General features: G+C 44.7%; 1 protein-coding gene and 1 long non-coding RNA gene across 8 annotated transcripts in view; both read right to left on the bottom strand.

Annotated features, from left to right (window-relative positions):
• Positions 1–17,504, bottom strand: part of TBC1D1 (TBC1 domain family member 1) — a 227,337-nt gene that overhangs the window by 142,374 nt on the left and 67,459 nt on the right. The window contains exon 1 of one of the 7 annotated variants that reach the window (XM_070452047.1): positions 3,801–3,995. The exons of the other annotated variants lie outside the window; for them this stretch is intronic. Within the exon in view, the coding sequence (XP_070308148.1) occupies positions 3,801–3,830 (30 nt within the window). The 5' untranslated portion in view covers positions 3,831–3,995. Of the gene's footprint in view, positions 1–3,800; positions 3,996–17,504 lie in introns of those variants that run through there. 7 annotated transcript variants of the gene reach the window in all.
• Positions 4,612–9,635, bottom strand: LOC139030208 (uncharacterized). The gene is made up of 2 exons (XR_011482487.1): positions 9,500–9,635; positions 4,612–5,412 (listed from the first exon to the last, which is right to left on the bottom strand). It is a non-coding gene; the product is annotated as an uncharacterized lncRNA (long non-coding RNA).

Consider the following 17,504-nt stretch of genomic DNA (forward strand, 5'->3'; position numbering starts at 1 on the left):
CTAGCTTTCACACCCACAGCACTTACAAGCAAACCCTGCACAGCACCCTGGAACCTTCTACAGCCTGGCCCACATCGGCCCTTCCTGACTCAGGACCCAGCTCTCTCCTGCATCACCTGCTTTCCTCCTGCTGCTCTACCGGGCCCACCTACAGGCCTTGTTCCCTGCTAGCCCCTCTTCCTGGTTCTTCTTTAGGGACCTATTACCACTCAGGTGAAATGCCACCTCCTTGCCACCTCAGCTCCAGGCACTCCCCCACCAAACCACCTTGTTAACTTTCCTTCCTAACACTCATCACCATCTGCAATTATTACATTTATTTATTTGCTTCCTTCATTGCTGTCTCTCCTGTCTAGAATTTGAGTCATGAAAAGAGGGACCTGGTGTGACTGTTCACTGCTCAATCTGAGGTCCTCAATCAATACCTGGCACACAGTAGGTGCTCAATAACTAGATCTGTGTTGAATACATTTGTTAACTTGTTGAATGCATAATGGCTATAAACCCAGGTTCTAAGCAAGGTCAAAATATGAAAAACCTGGTTTTACATAAAGTATATATTAGTGATTGAGTATGAGTTTACAAAAGGACTCCTTTCCTAATATATTTTTAAGTATTACAAAGCGTCAGTATGTACACTTTTTAAAAGATAAACTTTTAGTGCAAAATGAACTAACTCCTCCAGGGCATGAATAGTGAGTGCCTGGTACACAGATGGCGCCCACCAAGTATCCACTGAATATATACAGAAGCATTGGAGAATAGCTTAATACAAGGCATGAGCTACATGAAACTCGACTTGGACTTGAAAACACAGAAAATTTGGCTATATTTAGCTCCCATTTTCTATTTTATCTGACAAATTGACATGTACATTTTAAATCCACTAATTTGAGATACTAGCAGTAATCTTAGCCATCGTTTTTATAGGCAGTAGAGATCCAAGGAAATTATCTGGCAGTTTTGTTGCTGTAAGCCTTCACCAACAGGGAAGTGGACACATAGACATACTCAATAGATTACTCAGAACTGCCAGGGATGTCTGTGGATTTAATATAAAAATCACAAAGCTTGAGAAATTTGTTTTTATTTAACAGTGTAATCTACATAAAAAAATTTCAGTATCCCTGATGAAAGACTAATCAAGAAATCATATTTCAAAAAAATAAAATAAAATAAAGAAATTACACCTCCATAAACCTGGCCCCACTTTCAATATAATGCACACATGCCTTAATGCTCCAGGACATGTCTAATTTTAAAAAGGCATGTTAGTTTTTCTTTTAACAGATAATCTCTTTGAAATAAAATTCTTCCCTATTTTGGCTTTATTCTTACATGATAAAATGACTCACTCTACATGTTCAGTATTCACACACTATTAATGCATCATCAAAGAAAACCGAATTCAAGTTCAGGTCACCACCTGCATCAAGTAACAGACATCTACTCCCAAGTAACAGACATCTACTCCCAAGTAACAGACGTCTATTCCCCTTCTTCTTCACTAACAGGTGTTGGCTGCAAATTACAAAGGTCAAATTAGGAATTTTTAATAGATGTGCAAGCGTTTGTATGAAGTGTGTGCTCACGTGCATTTGTGTGTTCTTGAAAGGTCATTCTAAAGTCTAACATAAATGCACTTGGGTAGTAGGCACATTCTGTACCGTATCTGTGCTTCCTTTCTACCTTTAAAACATTTCCTAGTCTATAATGCAAAGTGTGTTAATGACTTGTCTCTTAACTGAACACCAGATAGGTTCCATAGAAAGCCATTCTTACAATGCCAAGAAATGAACTTTCAAACAGTAACTTCATATGCTAAAAGTGCTCATAGAATAATACAGTCTACAAAAATCAGTTATAGGATGCAATTTACAATAGCATAAGACCTAGAAAAAATGAAATACAAAAGAATAACATTTCTTAAAATTATGCTGACAACCGATAGATAACTTTGCTCCAAAAACATTTCATAGTTGTTTGCTACTGTTCTGTAGTTTAAACAATTTGGGAATAACATGATTCAGAACTTAGATCAAGTTGGTCACATGCTGTTCATTTTTTACATGAACTTTTCAAAAGTACTGCCAGTTGTGGAAAGCTGACAATCCTTACAAAATCCTTGATTTTTTTTTTTAAATAAGGCTTTGGTTTACTGTTTTTTCATCATCACCTCTGTAGGCCAATATAAACAAACACACTCCTATAGTGTAAAGCATCTTATATTGTATGTTTTAGGAAAGTACATAAAGCTATAAAACAGTATTAGCAGTAAGGTTTTTTAGATTTACCTCTTGATTTTGGAATAAAACAAGTCTTTTTTTTTTCTTTCTTACTCCTTTTGGCCTTACAGTGTAACAATATAGTAATACTGGGTTGGCCAAAAAGTTTGTTTGGGTTTTTCCATGAGATGTCACCAAAAAACAAACTTACTGCCCAACCCAATATAGAAGCAGATTCAAATCCTCAACCTAGAATGAGTAACAGAATACTCAGGCAACACACCCTGAATTACTTTTTAAACTATATGACATTTTTAAACTTTAGCACTATTTGGAAAAGCCAATAAGCTATCACTTCAAGCCAGAAAATCTGGGCATTGTTAATTTGTCTTCAGTACAAAACTAATTCACAACAACTCAAAACACGTTTGAAAGTCACTTCACTTTTACTACTAGCTGTGTTTCAGCAACTGAAGATTCTGGTGGGCAAGAGAAGACAGTAGGATATAGTGCCGGTCTAATAACTAATGTTACCTGGTTTCTGCGTCTCTATTTTATTATCACTTAAATGACAGGCAAAGCCTATCGGCCTCATATAAAGGTATTTGTAAAAATGTACTTCAACACTCTAAAAGCACTGCATCATAACTAGAGGTACCGCCACCTATTACTTGTAAAGGGTCACAGAACGGCTAACGGGTTCTCTCGACGAGTTTAATTGCTCAACTAACCTGCCATACACCCAGAGCGAGCCCTGCGAAGGGGCTGGCAGAGAGAGGAGTCGAGAAAGGTGCCCGATCAGCCCGCCGGCCTGTAGAGGCTTCAAGAGCTGCATCGTTGAGAACACACGACACCTGGTACCCCGGGAGGATATTATTCTATCACTGCCTTCTCAAACTGGTGGGAACTCTAGAAATCCATTCCAATCCCTTCGTTTTTGCAACAGCGGAATTGGCCTGGACTTGTAACGCTTAGTGATCCTGAAGGCGCCAATATTCTGAAAATAAAACTTCAAAGAAATAAAAAGAACTTAGATTTAAAATTCAGACCCCCCCCAAACCCGCCCTTGGAAACCAGGGAATTAAAAACAAAACCCAGACATCCCTAAGCGCGCCGAGTTCAGCCTCTGGGCATCCTCCTTGCACGGTCCCGACAACCGAGCACAAACCTGTCTGTATCCGGGAGGCTGACACGCGAGGTCCCGCCGCCTGGACACGCCTCGCGGGGAATCCGGGGCGCGCTGGGGGCCGCAGAAGCCCACCCGCCCGGTGTCGAGCCTCACTCTCCCTACCTGTGAAATGGGCGTGAGGCCCCCGGCTCACGGGGAAGAAAGTCTAATGAATGAGAACCACCTGGGGAGCGCCCCGGACCGCGCTGGCCGCTCTCCGGACGCGGTCCCTGAGCAAGGGGCGCCCCTCGCCGCGGTCCGTTCCCACCCCCACCCAGCCGCAGAGCCCCAGCGGCCCGGACGCCCAGCAGCCCGACGGTTACCAAGGTTCCCCGAGCCGCGCCCGCCGGGACGCCAGCTCCCGGGAGGTCCGCTACCGTAACGGGCGCCGGCCCGACGCCGCCTACCTTGGCCACCCAGCTGAACAATGGTGACATCGCGGGCCGGGCGGCGGCTCGTCGCCCGCGGCTCCCGCTCACTCCCTCCGCCGGCCCGAGCGGCGGCGGGCAGCCAGGAGCGGGCTCGGGGCGCGGCGGGGCCGGGGCATGGCTCCCCCCGCGGCGGCGGCGGCGGAGGCGGCGGCGGCGGCGGCGGCGGGCTCCTCCCCGCCGTCACCGCCCGGAGAGGTCGCGCCCGCGGGGCTGCCCGGCCGAGGAAAGGGAAGTGGGTGGGGAGAGCGGGGGAGGGGAGCGGGGGAGGGAGCGCGGCCGGCCCCGCCCCCAGCCCGCCCACCCCCACGCTCGGCTCGCGGCGGGAAGTTGGGACCCGCGGGGGTCGCCCTCCTCCGGGACGCCCCCGGCTGCGCGGCTCTCGGGGGCGGAGTCGTAAACCCTGAGGGCTTAGGGACGCGGCTTCCTAGGCCTTCGGGGTCCGTTTGGCCCAACTTTGAAAAAAGTAGGAATTCCTCTCCCAGAGGTTTGATGAAAGCCCCTGAGCCGGAGCCGACACAAAACCCGCCCAACTCCCAGGGGTTACCCCCACCCCCAAGGCTTTGCTTCCTAAAAGCTCCAGATTGCTGGTAACAAAAGGCCCAGTGTTTCCCTAACTCCTAATACCTTTATATAATCAAAGGTGGTTTTCTTGTAGTCAGAAAACTCAGCTGTTGAGACTAGAAAAGGGGCGGTGGAGAAAGAACCTTCAGTTCCTGCCAGCCTGGAGATTTATTTCAGCAACATGAGAAATGTTGGTTTCACCAGTTTTCTTCTCTCCAAGGCAAGATGATAAGCCATGTAGTCACTTTATTGCTACAAAGGTTAAGCTGAGTTTCAAACTCTGACACCCAAGAGTTGCAAGTTAAAAAAAAGAAAAAAGGCTAAAGGTCACATGAATAGCCAATGTGTAAATGTCAATATATGTGTCATATAGAGCCACACACTGAATGCCTCAGACCAAGTAGCCACCCTAGAACCAGAATTTTGATTCTTTCCTTTCGTTATATTAATTGTGTCCTATCTTCATGGGGGGCTTCCGGGTGGCTCAGTTGTAAAGAATCTGCCTGCCAATGCAGGAGACTGGGGTTCCATCCCGAGGTCAGGAAGATGGAGAAAGAAATGGCATCCCACTCCAGTATTCTTGCCTGGGGAATCCCGTGGATGGAGGCGCCTGGCGGGCTACAGTCCCTGGGGTGGAAAAAAAAGTTGCACATAAGTAGAGACTAAACAACAATCTTCATGGGACATTTTTATGGAGTTTCCAAAATGTCTGTCATCTTGAGTTAGATGGGTATATTCAGTATCTATCGCTACATGACAAATTACCCCAAAACTTAGAAACTGAGAATAGCAGGTTCTGTGGGTCAAAAATCCAGCAGCATCTTAGCTGGGCATCTCTGGCTCCAGGTCTGTTAGCTGGGTCTGCAGACATCTCAAGATTGAGCCTGAACTGAAGCATCCACTTGCTCACACACAGTTGTTCCCAAGATTCAGTTCCTTGCAGGCTCTTGGGCTCAGGGTCTCAGTTTCTTGCTGCAGCATGTGGTTCTCCCCATAAAATTGCTCACAGAATGACAACTTGCATCCCCTAGGATCCAAGAAAGAGCAGATGTCCAAGAAGGAAGTCAGTGGTTTTGTAAACCACACAAGTGACATCCCAAAACTTCTGCAGCATTCAGTCTAATCTACACTCAAGGCAAGCATATGAGGGCATAAATGCCAAGACCACAAGAGAGGAAGGGGTGTCTTCTTTTTCTTCTCCCAGGTGGGATGCATGGGAACAAGATAAATGATAAAGGCATGGTGAATGTCAAGAGTGACATCATTCTAACAAAGCCTACCTGGGTACTTGAAAAGAGCCTTCGGAGCATCTTTGTTGCTTAGTCGATAAGTCATGTACGACTCTTTTGTGACCCCATGGACTGTAGCCCACCAGGCTCCTCTGTCCATGGGATTTCCCAGGCAAGCATATTTAAGTGGGTTGCCATTTCCTTCTCCAGGGGATCTTCCCAAGCCAGGAATGGAATCAGAGTTTCCTGCCTCTGGCAAGAATTCCTGTATTGGAATATAGGAATACATTCCTGTGTTAGCAGGTGAGTTCTTTACCACTGAGCCACCAGGGAAGCCTTTGGAACATCTTAGGGAAGTGCTATTCTTTCATTCATTTCAGCAGTAATGTTCCCTAGAGGTGGAAAGGGGGAGTGCATTTGCAACCATCTAACTAAATCTTTCCATTTGATCACATTACTTCCCCCAAGCAAGCAGAAGAGATAGAGCCTGAGAGCTCCATTTAAGTGAAAGCCTTTATGGTCCCTACTGCCTTGCTATTCAAAGTGTGGTCCATGGATCAGCTGCCTCGATATCACCTGGCAATTTGTTAGAAATGCAGATACTTGGACCCTGCCCTAATCCCATCCTACAGAGTCACAAGCTTCATTTTACCATGACTTCAAGAGGCTAGGATGCACATAAAGTTTGAAATGCACTAGAATGTGAGACACACTGGCCTTAAAATAATGTAACTGACAAACAGTTGAGAGACCAGCTAAACTGTCCCTCATCCGTGTGATGGTGTGAACTAGCTCAGCAGAGAGAGACCTAGTGAGCTAAGGGGAAGCAACATCATTTTGGTGGGAGTAGATGAGCAGCTGAGGACCAGCAGGACAAGCTGGATGGATGACAAATGTCACCCTATAGCATCACTGCAATCCCCAGCCTGAGCTCTATGAAAACGCCTAGGACTGAGAAGCAACTCGGAGGGGAATCTGAAATGTACTGAGGAAACCTGAATTACCTCCCAACTGACTGAGATAAACTTTCTGCTTAGGAGGCGGGGAGGCAAAAATAGAGAAATTACCTTAAATTTAGAAAACTGCACTTCTTACAAAAAAAAAAAAAAAGACTAAATCCTGAATACGATAGAAAGAGTGTGGGCAGGCGAAATAGGGACATGCAGGAGTCACAGTTTAAACCTGGATCCAAGTGCACACAACAGGGTGGAGCCTCCTGCAGTTCCCGGTTTGCATTTGCCTTCGGGTTTCCCTGGTGGCTCAGAGGGTAAAGCGTCTGTCTGCAGTGCTGGAGACCTGGGTTCAATCCCCGGGTCCGGAAGATCCCCTGGAGAGGGCAGTGGCAACCCACTCCAGTACTCTTGCCTGGAAAATCCCATGAACAGAGGAGCCTGGTAGGCTACAGTCCATGGAGTCACAAAGAGTTGGACACGACTGAGCAACTTTACTTACTTAAACCTAACATTGGCCACCTGATGCTGGGAAAAGATTGAGGGCAGGAGAAGGGGATGACAGAGGATGAGATGGTTGGATGGCATCACCGACTCAATGGACATGGGTTTGGGTGGACTCCGGGAGTTGGTGATGGACAGGGAGGCCTGGAGTGCTGCGGTTCATGGGGTTGCAAAGAGTCGGACACGACTGAGTGACTGAACTGAACTGAACTGAAACCTTACATGATTTTAGACTCAAGAGAGGTCTCCATCTGCTCCAGGTGTTCTGCTTGATCTAGGACTGGGCAGAATCACTCATTTCAGGGGAATCTAAGAACCTTTCTGATGGATGGACTTGATAGTAACATGGGGGGCTGTAAGGCTAAATATTACGTGTGTGTATGCACACTCAGTCGTGCCCAACTCTTTGTGACCCCATAGACTGTAGCCCACCAGGCTCCTCGGTCCGTGGAACTTCCCAGGCAAGAATACTAGAGTGGGTTGCCATTTCCTTCTCCAGAGGATCTTCCCAACCCAGGGATCAAACCCATATCTCTTGCATCTCCTGTATTGGCAGATGGGTTCTTTACCAGCTAAGTTCTTAATTCCCTGCCAACATGTACCTTGCCAACAGAAACTCTGTTATAATCTTGAAGTTTATTAAGGGGAAACTGTTAACATCAGACAATCTAACAAATCTCACATTCAAAATGATTTTCCTTAAAATACTACGTTTCCTCCCATATGAAAAATGTATCCTCCTCTAAGAAATTGTATATTCCCCCAGGGAAGGAGTGAACATAGAGGGGGCGTGGATAATTTTTAATAGCTCCCCAGTGACGCTCTCTCAGCCAGAATTCAGGATACTTACAGACACTTACAGACAGAATAATCATTGCTCAAAGACACTGATGGTTCCCTAGAGTTACCTGTGCTGCCAGGGCGGCTGGGTGAGGAAGGAGGGCAGATGATTTGGCTGTCTGTGGCAGCGTTGAATTCTCAAAGACCTTAAGAGGCAGGCAGGTCATATTAATGTGTGAAGAGGGCCAAGTATGAGACAATAAGTAACAAATGAGCTGTGGCAATGTGGAGAATAGGTACTCAATTATTAAAGTTCTCCACCCAGCCAAGCAAAATGTGTAACCTGAATGAATTCAGCAGGAGAGGTGTTACTGGTGTTGACCTCTGGATTTACTTAAAACTTGGAAGAGTATGGTGTGTGTGTGTGTGTGTGAGATTCTGTTTATTAGCCAGGATTGAGAACCACTTCCATAATTCTCAATCCTGGATCCTTTATTTTTAAAAATGATTTCTGTGCTCTGTGGAGAGCAATAGGCTATCCAAATAAGACTGAAGAGATCTAAACAAGTAGGATCTACAGAAAACCCAGGTCCAGGTACGTTTAAAAGGAAGCTTATGGCTTCCCTGATAGCTCATTAAAGAATCTGCCAGCAATTAGGGAGACCTGGGTTTGATCCCTGGGTTGGGAAGATCCCCTGGAAAAGGGAATGGCTATTCATTCAAGTATTCTTGCCTGGAGAATTCCACAGACAGAGGAGCCTGGCAGGCCACAGTCCATGGGGTCACAACAAGTCAGACACAACTGAGTGACGAACACTTTCACTTGAATGTCTCACCATCTCAGTTTTCCTGAGACATTAAAGGAGGGCTAAAAAGAGAAAACTCAGAAACTGGAAGAGTTGCTCATGGACTAAACTTGATCATAGTTTCCCAAATAAGCCTGACCCTGCTGCCCTTCTGCCACTTTCCTCCTTTGAAAAGGAGCAAGGGGCAAGGACAGCAAACCCTCCTGAGAGTCCAGGAGGAGATGCTGACCAGCTCCCCTCCCACAGCTGAAATGTGGAGGGCACAGAAGTCAGAAACTTGCAGAAGCATGACCTCACTCTGCAACCTGCTCTTCCCCATCACAAGACCCGGTTAAAAATAGAGTCATTTAAAAAAAAACAAAAATAGAGTCATTGTCACACCAACTCTGCAGGACACTCAACTTGGTTTCAAGAGAATGAGAACCACTTGGCACTTGGTAACTAGGATGCTGACAGCAGTTACAATGTGTTTGGTTTGACTGTTTCTCCCAGAACACCATGCTATTCTGGGACACCAGCTGTGTGTCCTACAATTCAACTCAATTCTGACATTATCTACTCCCAGCCTGACTTCAGACACCAATTCCAAGTCCAGGCTGTCACCTGTGCTTCTGACCAACTGGTTATAGATTGGAGGCTCCTGCAACCCCTTCCTTGGGCTCAATTAATTTGCTGAGTGGTTCACAGAACTCAGGGAAACATCTGACTTCCTAGAGCATCAGTTTATATAAAAGGATGTGACTCAGGAACAGCCAAAGGAAAGAGAGACAAGGGGCAAGTTATGGGGAAACGGGGTGAACCTTCCCTGCTCTTCCCAGGCACACTGCTCTCATCCAATGTGTTACCTGTTAATCAACTTGGAAGTTCTTCAAATCCCATCCTTCTGGGATTTTCCGGAGGCTTCATACACAGGCATGATTGATCTCTTCATTGGCCTTTGGCCATTGTAATCATTCTCCCCCTCCTCTCCCTTCCACAGAGTTCGGGGGTGAGGACCTTCTAATCACAAGGTTGGTTACCCTAGCAACCAGCCTCCATCCCAAGGGGACCTAGGAACTTTCCAAAAGTCACCTCATTAACATAACAAAAGACACCTTTATCACTCTCTAAACAGGAAATTCCAAGAGTTCTAGTGGTCCTGGGTCTGGAAAGGTGGACAAAGACCAAAAGTAAACTGCTTATTATAAATCACAATATCACAGCAACTGATCAAGAATTTATTCAGTTTGTGAATATTCCTTAGCACCTGTGGAGTAAAGCAACACGTGTCCTAACAAAGAATAGCAAAAAGGATCAAAGCCGAAGCATACCCTGGACAGGCTTAGGAGGCAGCAAGAGAGTGTGAACAGCGCCAAGGGAAGGGCCTGAGGGAAGCCCCGTGGAGTTCCAAGGGAACGAAAAATAACCTCTGGCCACAAAGGAAGAACCAGCGTCCTGACAGAAGACCTCGGGTCTTCTATGGATGATGATGAAGGAGTGGGTTTTCCACTGGCATGAAGGATTGATGTTCATCTCTGGAAATCAAGCCATACAAGACAGATAGGATAGAAGTCAAAGCTCACACCACAGAAAGACCATTTTAGTAAATGGCAGTTTGGAGGTGTGCAGTCATGCCTCTCTGGCATAAAAGTCTGTTTCCAGAAAAAGTATTTTCAAAGGATACTAGCAAATCCAGAAATGTCATGAAAAAAGTGCCTCTGTATGAATTGAAAACATATGTCCATGAAAAAAAATCATATATGAATGTTTTCACAGTAGCATTATTGTAACGGCTAAAAAGTGGAAACAGCCCAAATGTCCATCAACTGACAAATGGATAGTGTGCCCACACAACAGAATATTATTTGGTCATAAAAAGTGATAAAGTACCAATGCTGCAACATAAATGGACCTTGAATACATTATGCTACATGAAAGAAACTAGACGTAAAGAACTAGATATTGTATATGGTGGTGGTGGTGCTTTAGTGTCACAGTAGTGTCCAGCTCTTTGCAATCCCAGAGACTGGGGCCTGCCAGGCTCCTCTGTTCATGGGATTTCTCAGGCAAGAATACTGGAGTGGATTGCCATTCCCTTCTCCAGGGGAATCTTCCCTACCCAGGTCTCCTGCATTGCAGGGGGATTCTTGACTGACTGAGCAGACAAGCTGAGACATATATTGTATGGCTCCATTTAAAAGAAATATCCAAATAGACAAATCCAGAAAGATAGAAATTGGTTTATGTGGTTTACGGGGATTGAGGGGAAAATGAGGAGTGATTGCTAATGAGTATGGATTTTTTTTTTTTGAGGTGATGAAAATACTTTGGAATTAGACAGTGGTGATGGTTACACAATTTTGTGAGTATACTAAAGCCCCAGATTCCATGACCTGTGAATTACAGCTCAATTTTTTTAATCCCTCTATGTGATGATGGTTAATGACTTAGATAATGTTTAATGGTTTAGGTAAATTAATTTCCTGAGCCTGTATAATAATGGAACCTACACTTCAAAGGGCTAGTTTCAGGATTAAATGAGATGCATATAAAGCACACAGCCTGAATCTTTGTACATAGTAGGTGCTCAGGAAATGTCAGCTGATGTCTTGGGGTGGGGGGGTGTGTGGAGGAGGAGGGAGAGGTGAAGAGGGGGAAGAAGAAACTTCGGCCGCGGCAGCCATGACCATTGTAGCTTAATGATGGGTATAAGTAAGCGTTAGTCTCTCAGTCGGAGCAGATTCTTTTCGACCCCATAGACTGTAGCCCGCCAAGCTCCTCTGTCCATGGGATTCTCCAGGCAAGAACACTGGAGTGGGTTGCCATTCCTTTCTCCAGGGGATCTTCCCAACCCAGGGATCAAACCTGGGTCGCCTGCATTGCAGGCAGATTCTTTACCATCTGAGCCACCAGCGAAGCCAATGATGAGTATGTGTGATGGTTAATTTTCATGTGTCATTAAGAGCTGCCCAGACAGCCGGGTTGACATTATTTCTGGGTGTATCTGTGAGGCTATCTCTGGAAGAGATTAGCATTCAAGTAAAGACGGTCACCCTCACCAATGTTCGGTGGACATTATCCCCTCTATTGAGGCTCTGAATAGAACAGAAAGGAAGAGGAAGGAGGAATGCTCTCTCTCTCTCTCTCTCTCTCTCTGTCCTTGAGCTGAGACCTCCATCTCCTCCTGCCCTCAGACCTCAGGTCCTCAGGCCTTTAGACTCAGACCAGGATGTACTTACACCATCAGCCCTCCCAACTCTCAGGCCTTCAGACTTGTACTGAAATACACCACTGGTTTTCCTGGTTCTCCAGCTTTCAGACAGCAGATCATGGGGCTTCTCAGGCTCCCTAACCACGTAAGCCAGTTGCTGTAACAAATCTCCCCTTATATACCTCTCTAATATATTCTGTTAGTTCTGTTTCTCCAGAGAAGGCTAATACAGCATGACTGTTATAACTACAGAAATAGAACAGAAGTGATAGGCTGGAGATCTCAAGTTCATAGCTGGGTTTATAGACAAACAGTTGAGAGTAAAGAAGAGATTGTGTGTTAGCCAAAACTAATTCTGGGACAGGTGGGCCCCCCAACATCTCTCAGTATTTCCCTCTCCCTTTTTATGGGTTGCTATGTCTAGCAGTATGACTGTGCCGCATTTGTTACTTTCACTCTATAAGGCATACCGTGAAGCGTCCAAGTTGTGCTGGTAAATTCCCGTCATTCTGGGCAGAGACTTCGTGTGCATAAGCATTACTGGCCTGTCATACTTTCAGAAAGTTCAGATATTCCTTCCGAAGAAATGGATCCTGCTCACTCATGCTGCTCAGCCAGCATTTCTCCGAGAGCTCTTGCTTTCTCTCGAGCACAAACAGGTACTCACACTTTAAAGGATTCAACATAGAGTCTTTGGTGGCAAGACTGAGTATCTGAAGACCAGCCTCAGAGCAAAGGATGCTCAATAAACTGATGAATGAATGAAAGAAAGTGCAGAGTGGAAGAATAAATCTTGTGAAGACATTTAGGTTTAGACAATAAATTCAGGGGAAAGGCTGAAGAACACTCTACTTTGATACAGCTGTGTCAGTGTTTTTAAGGTCTCTAACGTTATGTTTTGATTTTGTGCATCAAGTTGTAGTTTCCTGTTAGCTAGAATAACAACAAACAAATTTAAAAGAGCATTTTTAAATTTCTTAAGCTCCAGCCACGTTCACTACATTGCAAAATTAAAAGCGGACTCAGAATTCCCTGGTGGTCCAGTGGTTAGGGCTTTCCCGGTGGTTTATACTGTAAATAATGTGCCTGAAATGCAGGAGAGCAGGGTTTGATCCCTGGGTTGGGAAATCCCCTGGAGAGGGAACTGGCAACCCACTCCAGTATTCTTGCCTGGGAAATCCTTTGGACAGAGGAGCCTGGTGGGCTACAGTCCAGGGGGTTACAAAGAGTCGTGCACAATTGAACAACTAACACTTTCTTTTTCTTTCCAGTGGTTAGGACTCCGTGCTTTCACTGCCAGAGGCTTGGGTTCGATCCCCGGTCAGGACTGCATGCTATGCCAGAAGGTCAAAAAAAAGAAAAAGAAGCTGGCTGAAGCCCAGCTAGAAATTCTAGGTCTTGGAGTGTAAAAAGGGAGCCACTGAACTTGTAACTCTAGAGCTGTATGGTGAACCAGACAGTAACAAATCCTCCCAAGAATAAAGCCCACATCAGTGAACTTTCTCAAGATGCCTTTCTCTCTGTACTCAGCAGTCTTATTAAAACAGAAACTTACTTTATGACACAAAGTTCTCTCTTCAGTAGAAAGATCAATTTATGTCATTGTGACATTTCACAACTAGCTAAATTAATACATTTTGCTATTTAAATATCTGTTCCCATCTCAATATTTTGCTTAATACATGCAGTAACCGTATTCACTTTTTAGCTGGTAAGGCATTCCAAAAATAGAAACAGTGTTTTTCTATTTTTAGCTCAGTCTGTAAAGTTTAAGCAAATAATCTTCTTTCCAAAGTACTACACACACATGTTTCAAATTCATGGAAAAACCCAGTGGCAATGAGCTCATAAAAGAAAACAGTGAAAAGTTGGAGTCAAAAGATTTTTGATATCCTCACCCTGTGTTACAACTCAGCATAGATGCTCAGCTTCCAACTCAGACATTTTAATTATAATTTCTAATAGGAACATGAAAAACACTACTTAGTACAGCTCTGATTTCACTGAAAAACAACTTCTTTTCTACACTAAAAGTTATGTTTCTCCTTAAAAAGTAGACTATAAACCATCAATTCCTACTTCCTGGTTAAATATATTAGTGAATAAAAATCACACCCAGACTTCCTTTCCTGCTTTTCTCATACTAAATCATAATTTCCTTTTTCCTCCCAAAAAGACATTTTAATCTATCCTTGATTAGAGTGACTTCCCACTTGTCAAACGATGTGTTTGTTCACTTTCATCCATTTAAATGTGTCATGTTTCAATCAAGCAATCGAACTCCTTATTATTTGCCCAACTAAGTTGAAAACTTGTGCTCACACAAAATCCTGCACACCAATGTTTATAGCAGCTTTATTTCATAATTACCAAAACTTGGAATAAACCAATACGTCCTTTAGTAGGTGAATGAATAAATAAACTGTGGAACATGTTGACAATGGAATATGACTCAATGTTAAAAAGAAATGAGTTCAGTTCTAATGAGATGGATGAAACTGGAGCCCATTATACAGAGCGAAGTAAGCCAGAAAGATAAAGACCATTACAGTATACTAACACATATATATGGACTTTAGAAAGATGGTAACGATAACCCTATATGCAAAACAGAAAAAGAGACTCAGATGTATGGAACAGACTTGTGGACTCTGGGAGAAGGAGAGGGTGGGATGTTTCAGGAGAACAGCATTGAAACATGTATATCTAGGGTGAAACGGATAACCAGCTCAGGTTGGGTACATGAGACAAGTGCTCGGGCCTGGTGCACTGGGAAGACCCAGAGGGATCGGGTGGAGAGGGAGGTGGGAGGGGGGACTGGGATGGGGAATACATGTAAATCCATGGCTAATTCATATCAATGTATAACAAAAACTACTGTAATGATGTAAAGTAATTAGCCTCCAACTAATAAAAATTAAAAAAAAATAAAAATAAAAATAAAAAAAAATAAATAAAAAAAAAAAGAAAGTAAAAAGAAATGAGTGATCAAGCCATGAAAAGACATGGAGGAACCTTCAATACACATGACTAAGTAAAAAAAGTCAATCTGAAAAGGCTACATACTGTATGATTCCAACTATATGTGACATTCTGAGAAAAGCAAAACTGTAGAGGCAGTAAAAAGATCAGTGGTTACCAGGGGGTAAGGATGGGAGAGAAGGGGTGAGTAGCCAGAGCACAGATGATTTTTAGGCAGTGATAATACTTTGCATGATACTATAACGATGAATGGCTCAGCAATAAAGAATCCACCTTCAGTGGTTCAATCTCTGGGTTGGGAAGATCCTCTGGAGAAGGAAATGGCAACCCACTCCCATATTCTTGCCTGGGAAATCCCATGAACAGAGGAGCCTGGTGGGCTACAGTCCATGGGGTTGAAAAGAGTCAGACATGACTTAGCAACTAAACAGAACACAGCAACGTAATGAAGAATACAAGTCATTATATATTTGAGCAAACCAATAGAAAGTACAACACTGAGAGTGAATCCTAATGTGAATTCTGGACTTCAGGGGCCAGTGGTGTGTCAGTGAAGGTTTGCCAGTTGTTACAGCTGTTCCACTCTGGTGAGGGATGCTGACAGTGGGGGAGGTCATCATTGTGTGGGGGCGGGGGCCATATGAGAAATACCACCTGCTCAACTTGCTGTGAACCTAAAACCAATAAAGCATCTGCTGGCAATGCAGGGTACCCGGGTTCAATCCCTGGGCTGGAAAGATCCCTTGGAGAAGGGAATGGCTACCCACTCCAGTATTCTTGCCTGGAGAATCCCATGGACAGAGGAGCCTGGCAGGGTACAGGCCGTGGGGTCGCAGAGAGTTGGACATGACTGGGAGACTGACGCTTTGCCACTTTGCCACCACAACTACTCTTTAAAAACTTTTGAAAAAAATCAAGTTTTAAACATCACTGAAACTTTCTGTCAATGTTCTCAGTGTTTTGTGTGCATGCTTCCATATTTTGGAACAGAACTGCACACCTTGAAATAGGTAAAATGCCTCTTCATGTCAGATTCCTATGCCTGGTACAGAGGCACGCACCTCCACACAGTCATGCAAAAAACACCATATCTGTTTCCTCACCAGGGCTTGAGATTCTGATAAAGATTCCACCAAGCTGTGTATACCAATCCTGGCTCTGCTCAGCAGAGTTTTCAGGCACACAGGACAAATGTGCTTTCCAGACACTAAGTCCAAGTGATGCATTCTTAGGTCCACGCCCCTCCAAAAACTCTAAAGATAAAAGGTCTCTCTGGGCTCACTGCTTAGGAAAAGAATGCATAGGTTGTAAAATAAACCAGCACCTGCATCCTGGTCTCTATACACAGCTGGAGAAGGTACATCACTTATGTTGGCTTTGATAGGAGATGCAAAGGCTGAGAAGATACAGGAAGGAAGTGGCTTCTCTTTTCTATTTGTGTTGGAATCACCTTCCGTTTCTCAAACGCTTATCGGCAGAGAAGCCTAAAATATGGCTCTCCTCATCTGGAGTTTTTCAAACACAGAACAGGTTATGCTCTGGGTGAAGTGAAGATGGATTCAACCTTCAGATGAGGATCAGGATTCATCTTAAATGGTCAGATTGAATTGCACCCAGCCCCCGGAGCCTTTCTCTCTGTGGAGGCAGTGTGGTTTTGGAGACAGCCCAACAGGGCGTTGGTGTACATACAGGTGTGCACAGCGAGCTTCTACCTGCTCACGACTGGCTGTGTGACCTCAGGCAGCTCACATTGCATTTCTGGACCTGTTTGCACCTTGCAAACTTTTCAAATATAATTTTAGTATATGTGCTGCCGAAGTGAGCACTTTTTAAATACAATTTTAAAATTTATTTTATCTTTTATTCATGCCACTTGGAATGTGGGATCCTAGCTTCCCGACCAGGGGCTGAACCGACGCCCCTTGCCTTGGGAGCGTGAAGTCCCAACCACGGGACCACCGGAGAAGTCCCCACCTTGTAAATTTTTGGAGGTTGGGTTCCTTCTAAACTTCCCTCAGGGATGCAATGGAATATACTCTAGTTTAAATGCCCATGGTGGGTTTGTGACTGGAGCCTTAGCTCAGGGTCCAGGTAGAACTGAAACATACCTGCTTCCCAATCTCAAGGTCATAATTGAAAATTGCCAACTTGGAACTTTTCCAAAACCTACAGTTAGTTTCTTAGCTCAGGGGAGAAGATGACAAGAAAGAATGCCTACAACACCTGGCAGCGGTCACCTGCTTCCTGTCTGAGGTACCCCCTTCTCCAGGATCAAGGGTCAGGAAGGCACAACACCCACGGAGCACTTATTACATGCCAAGTGTTTTCATATAGTCTCACAAATCCTCACAACTCCAAAGCCAGCGGGACTGGACCTCCCAGAGCCTTGGGGGTCAGACCTCCCCCTGCAGAACGGTATCGGCAGGACTTCTGCCCTGCTGTGTCCAGAAGGTAAGACCTCTGTCCCAGTGGGACTGGAGGGCAGAGAATCAGGCCAAAGGGGATGATTCTACAGCCTTAAGGCTTTAGATCTCATGGAGTTTGCCTGGTAGCCTGGACTTACTTGGGCCCTTTCAACCCCTTTCTTCTCTCCGATTTCTCCCTTTCAGAATAGAGTTGTCTATCCTATGCCTGTCCCACCACTGTTCTTTGGAAACACATAACTTGTTTGATTTCAC

This window comes from Odocoileus virginianus, chromosome 21 (genome assembly GCF_023699985.2).
Source record: "Odocoileus virginianus isolate 20LAN1187 ecotype Illinois chromosome 21, Ovbor_1.2, whole genome shotgun sequence".
NCBI classification, from domain to species: Eukaryota; Metazoa; Chordata; class Mammalia; order Artiodactyla; family Cervidae; genus Odocoileus; species Odocoileus virginianus.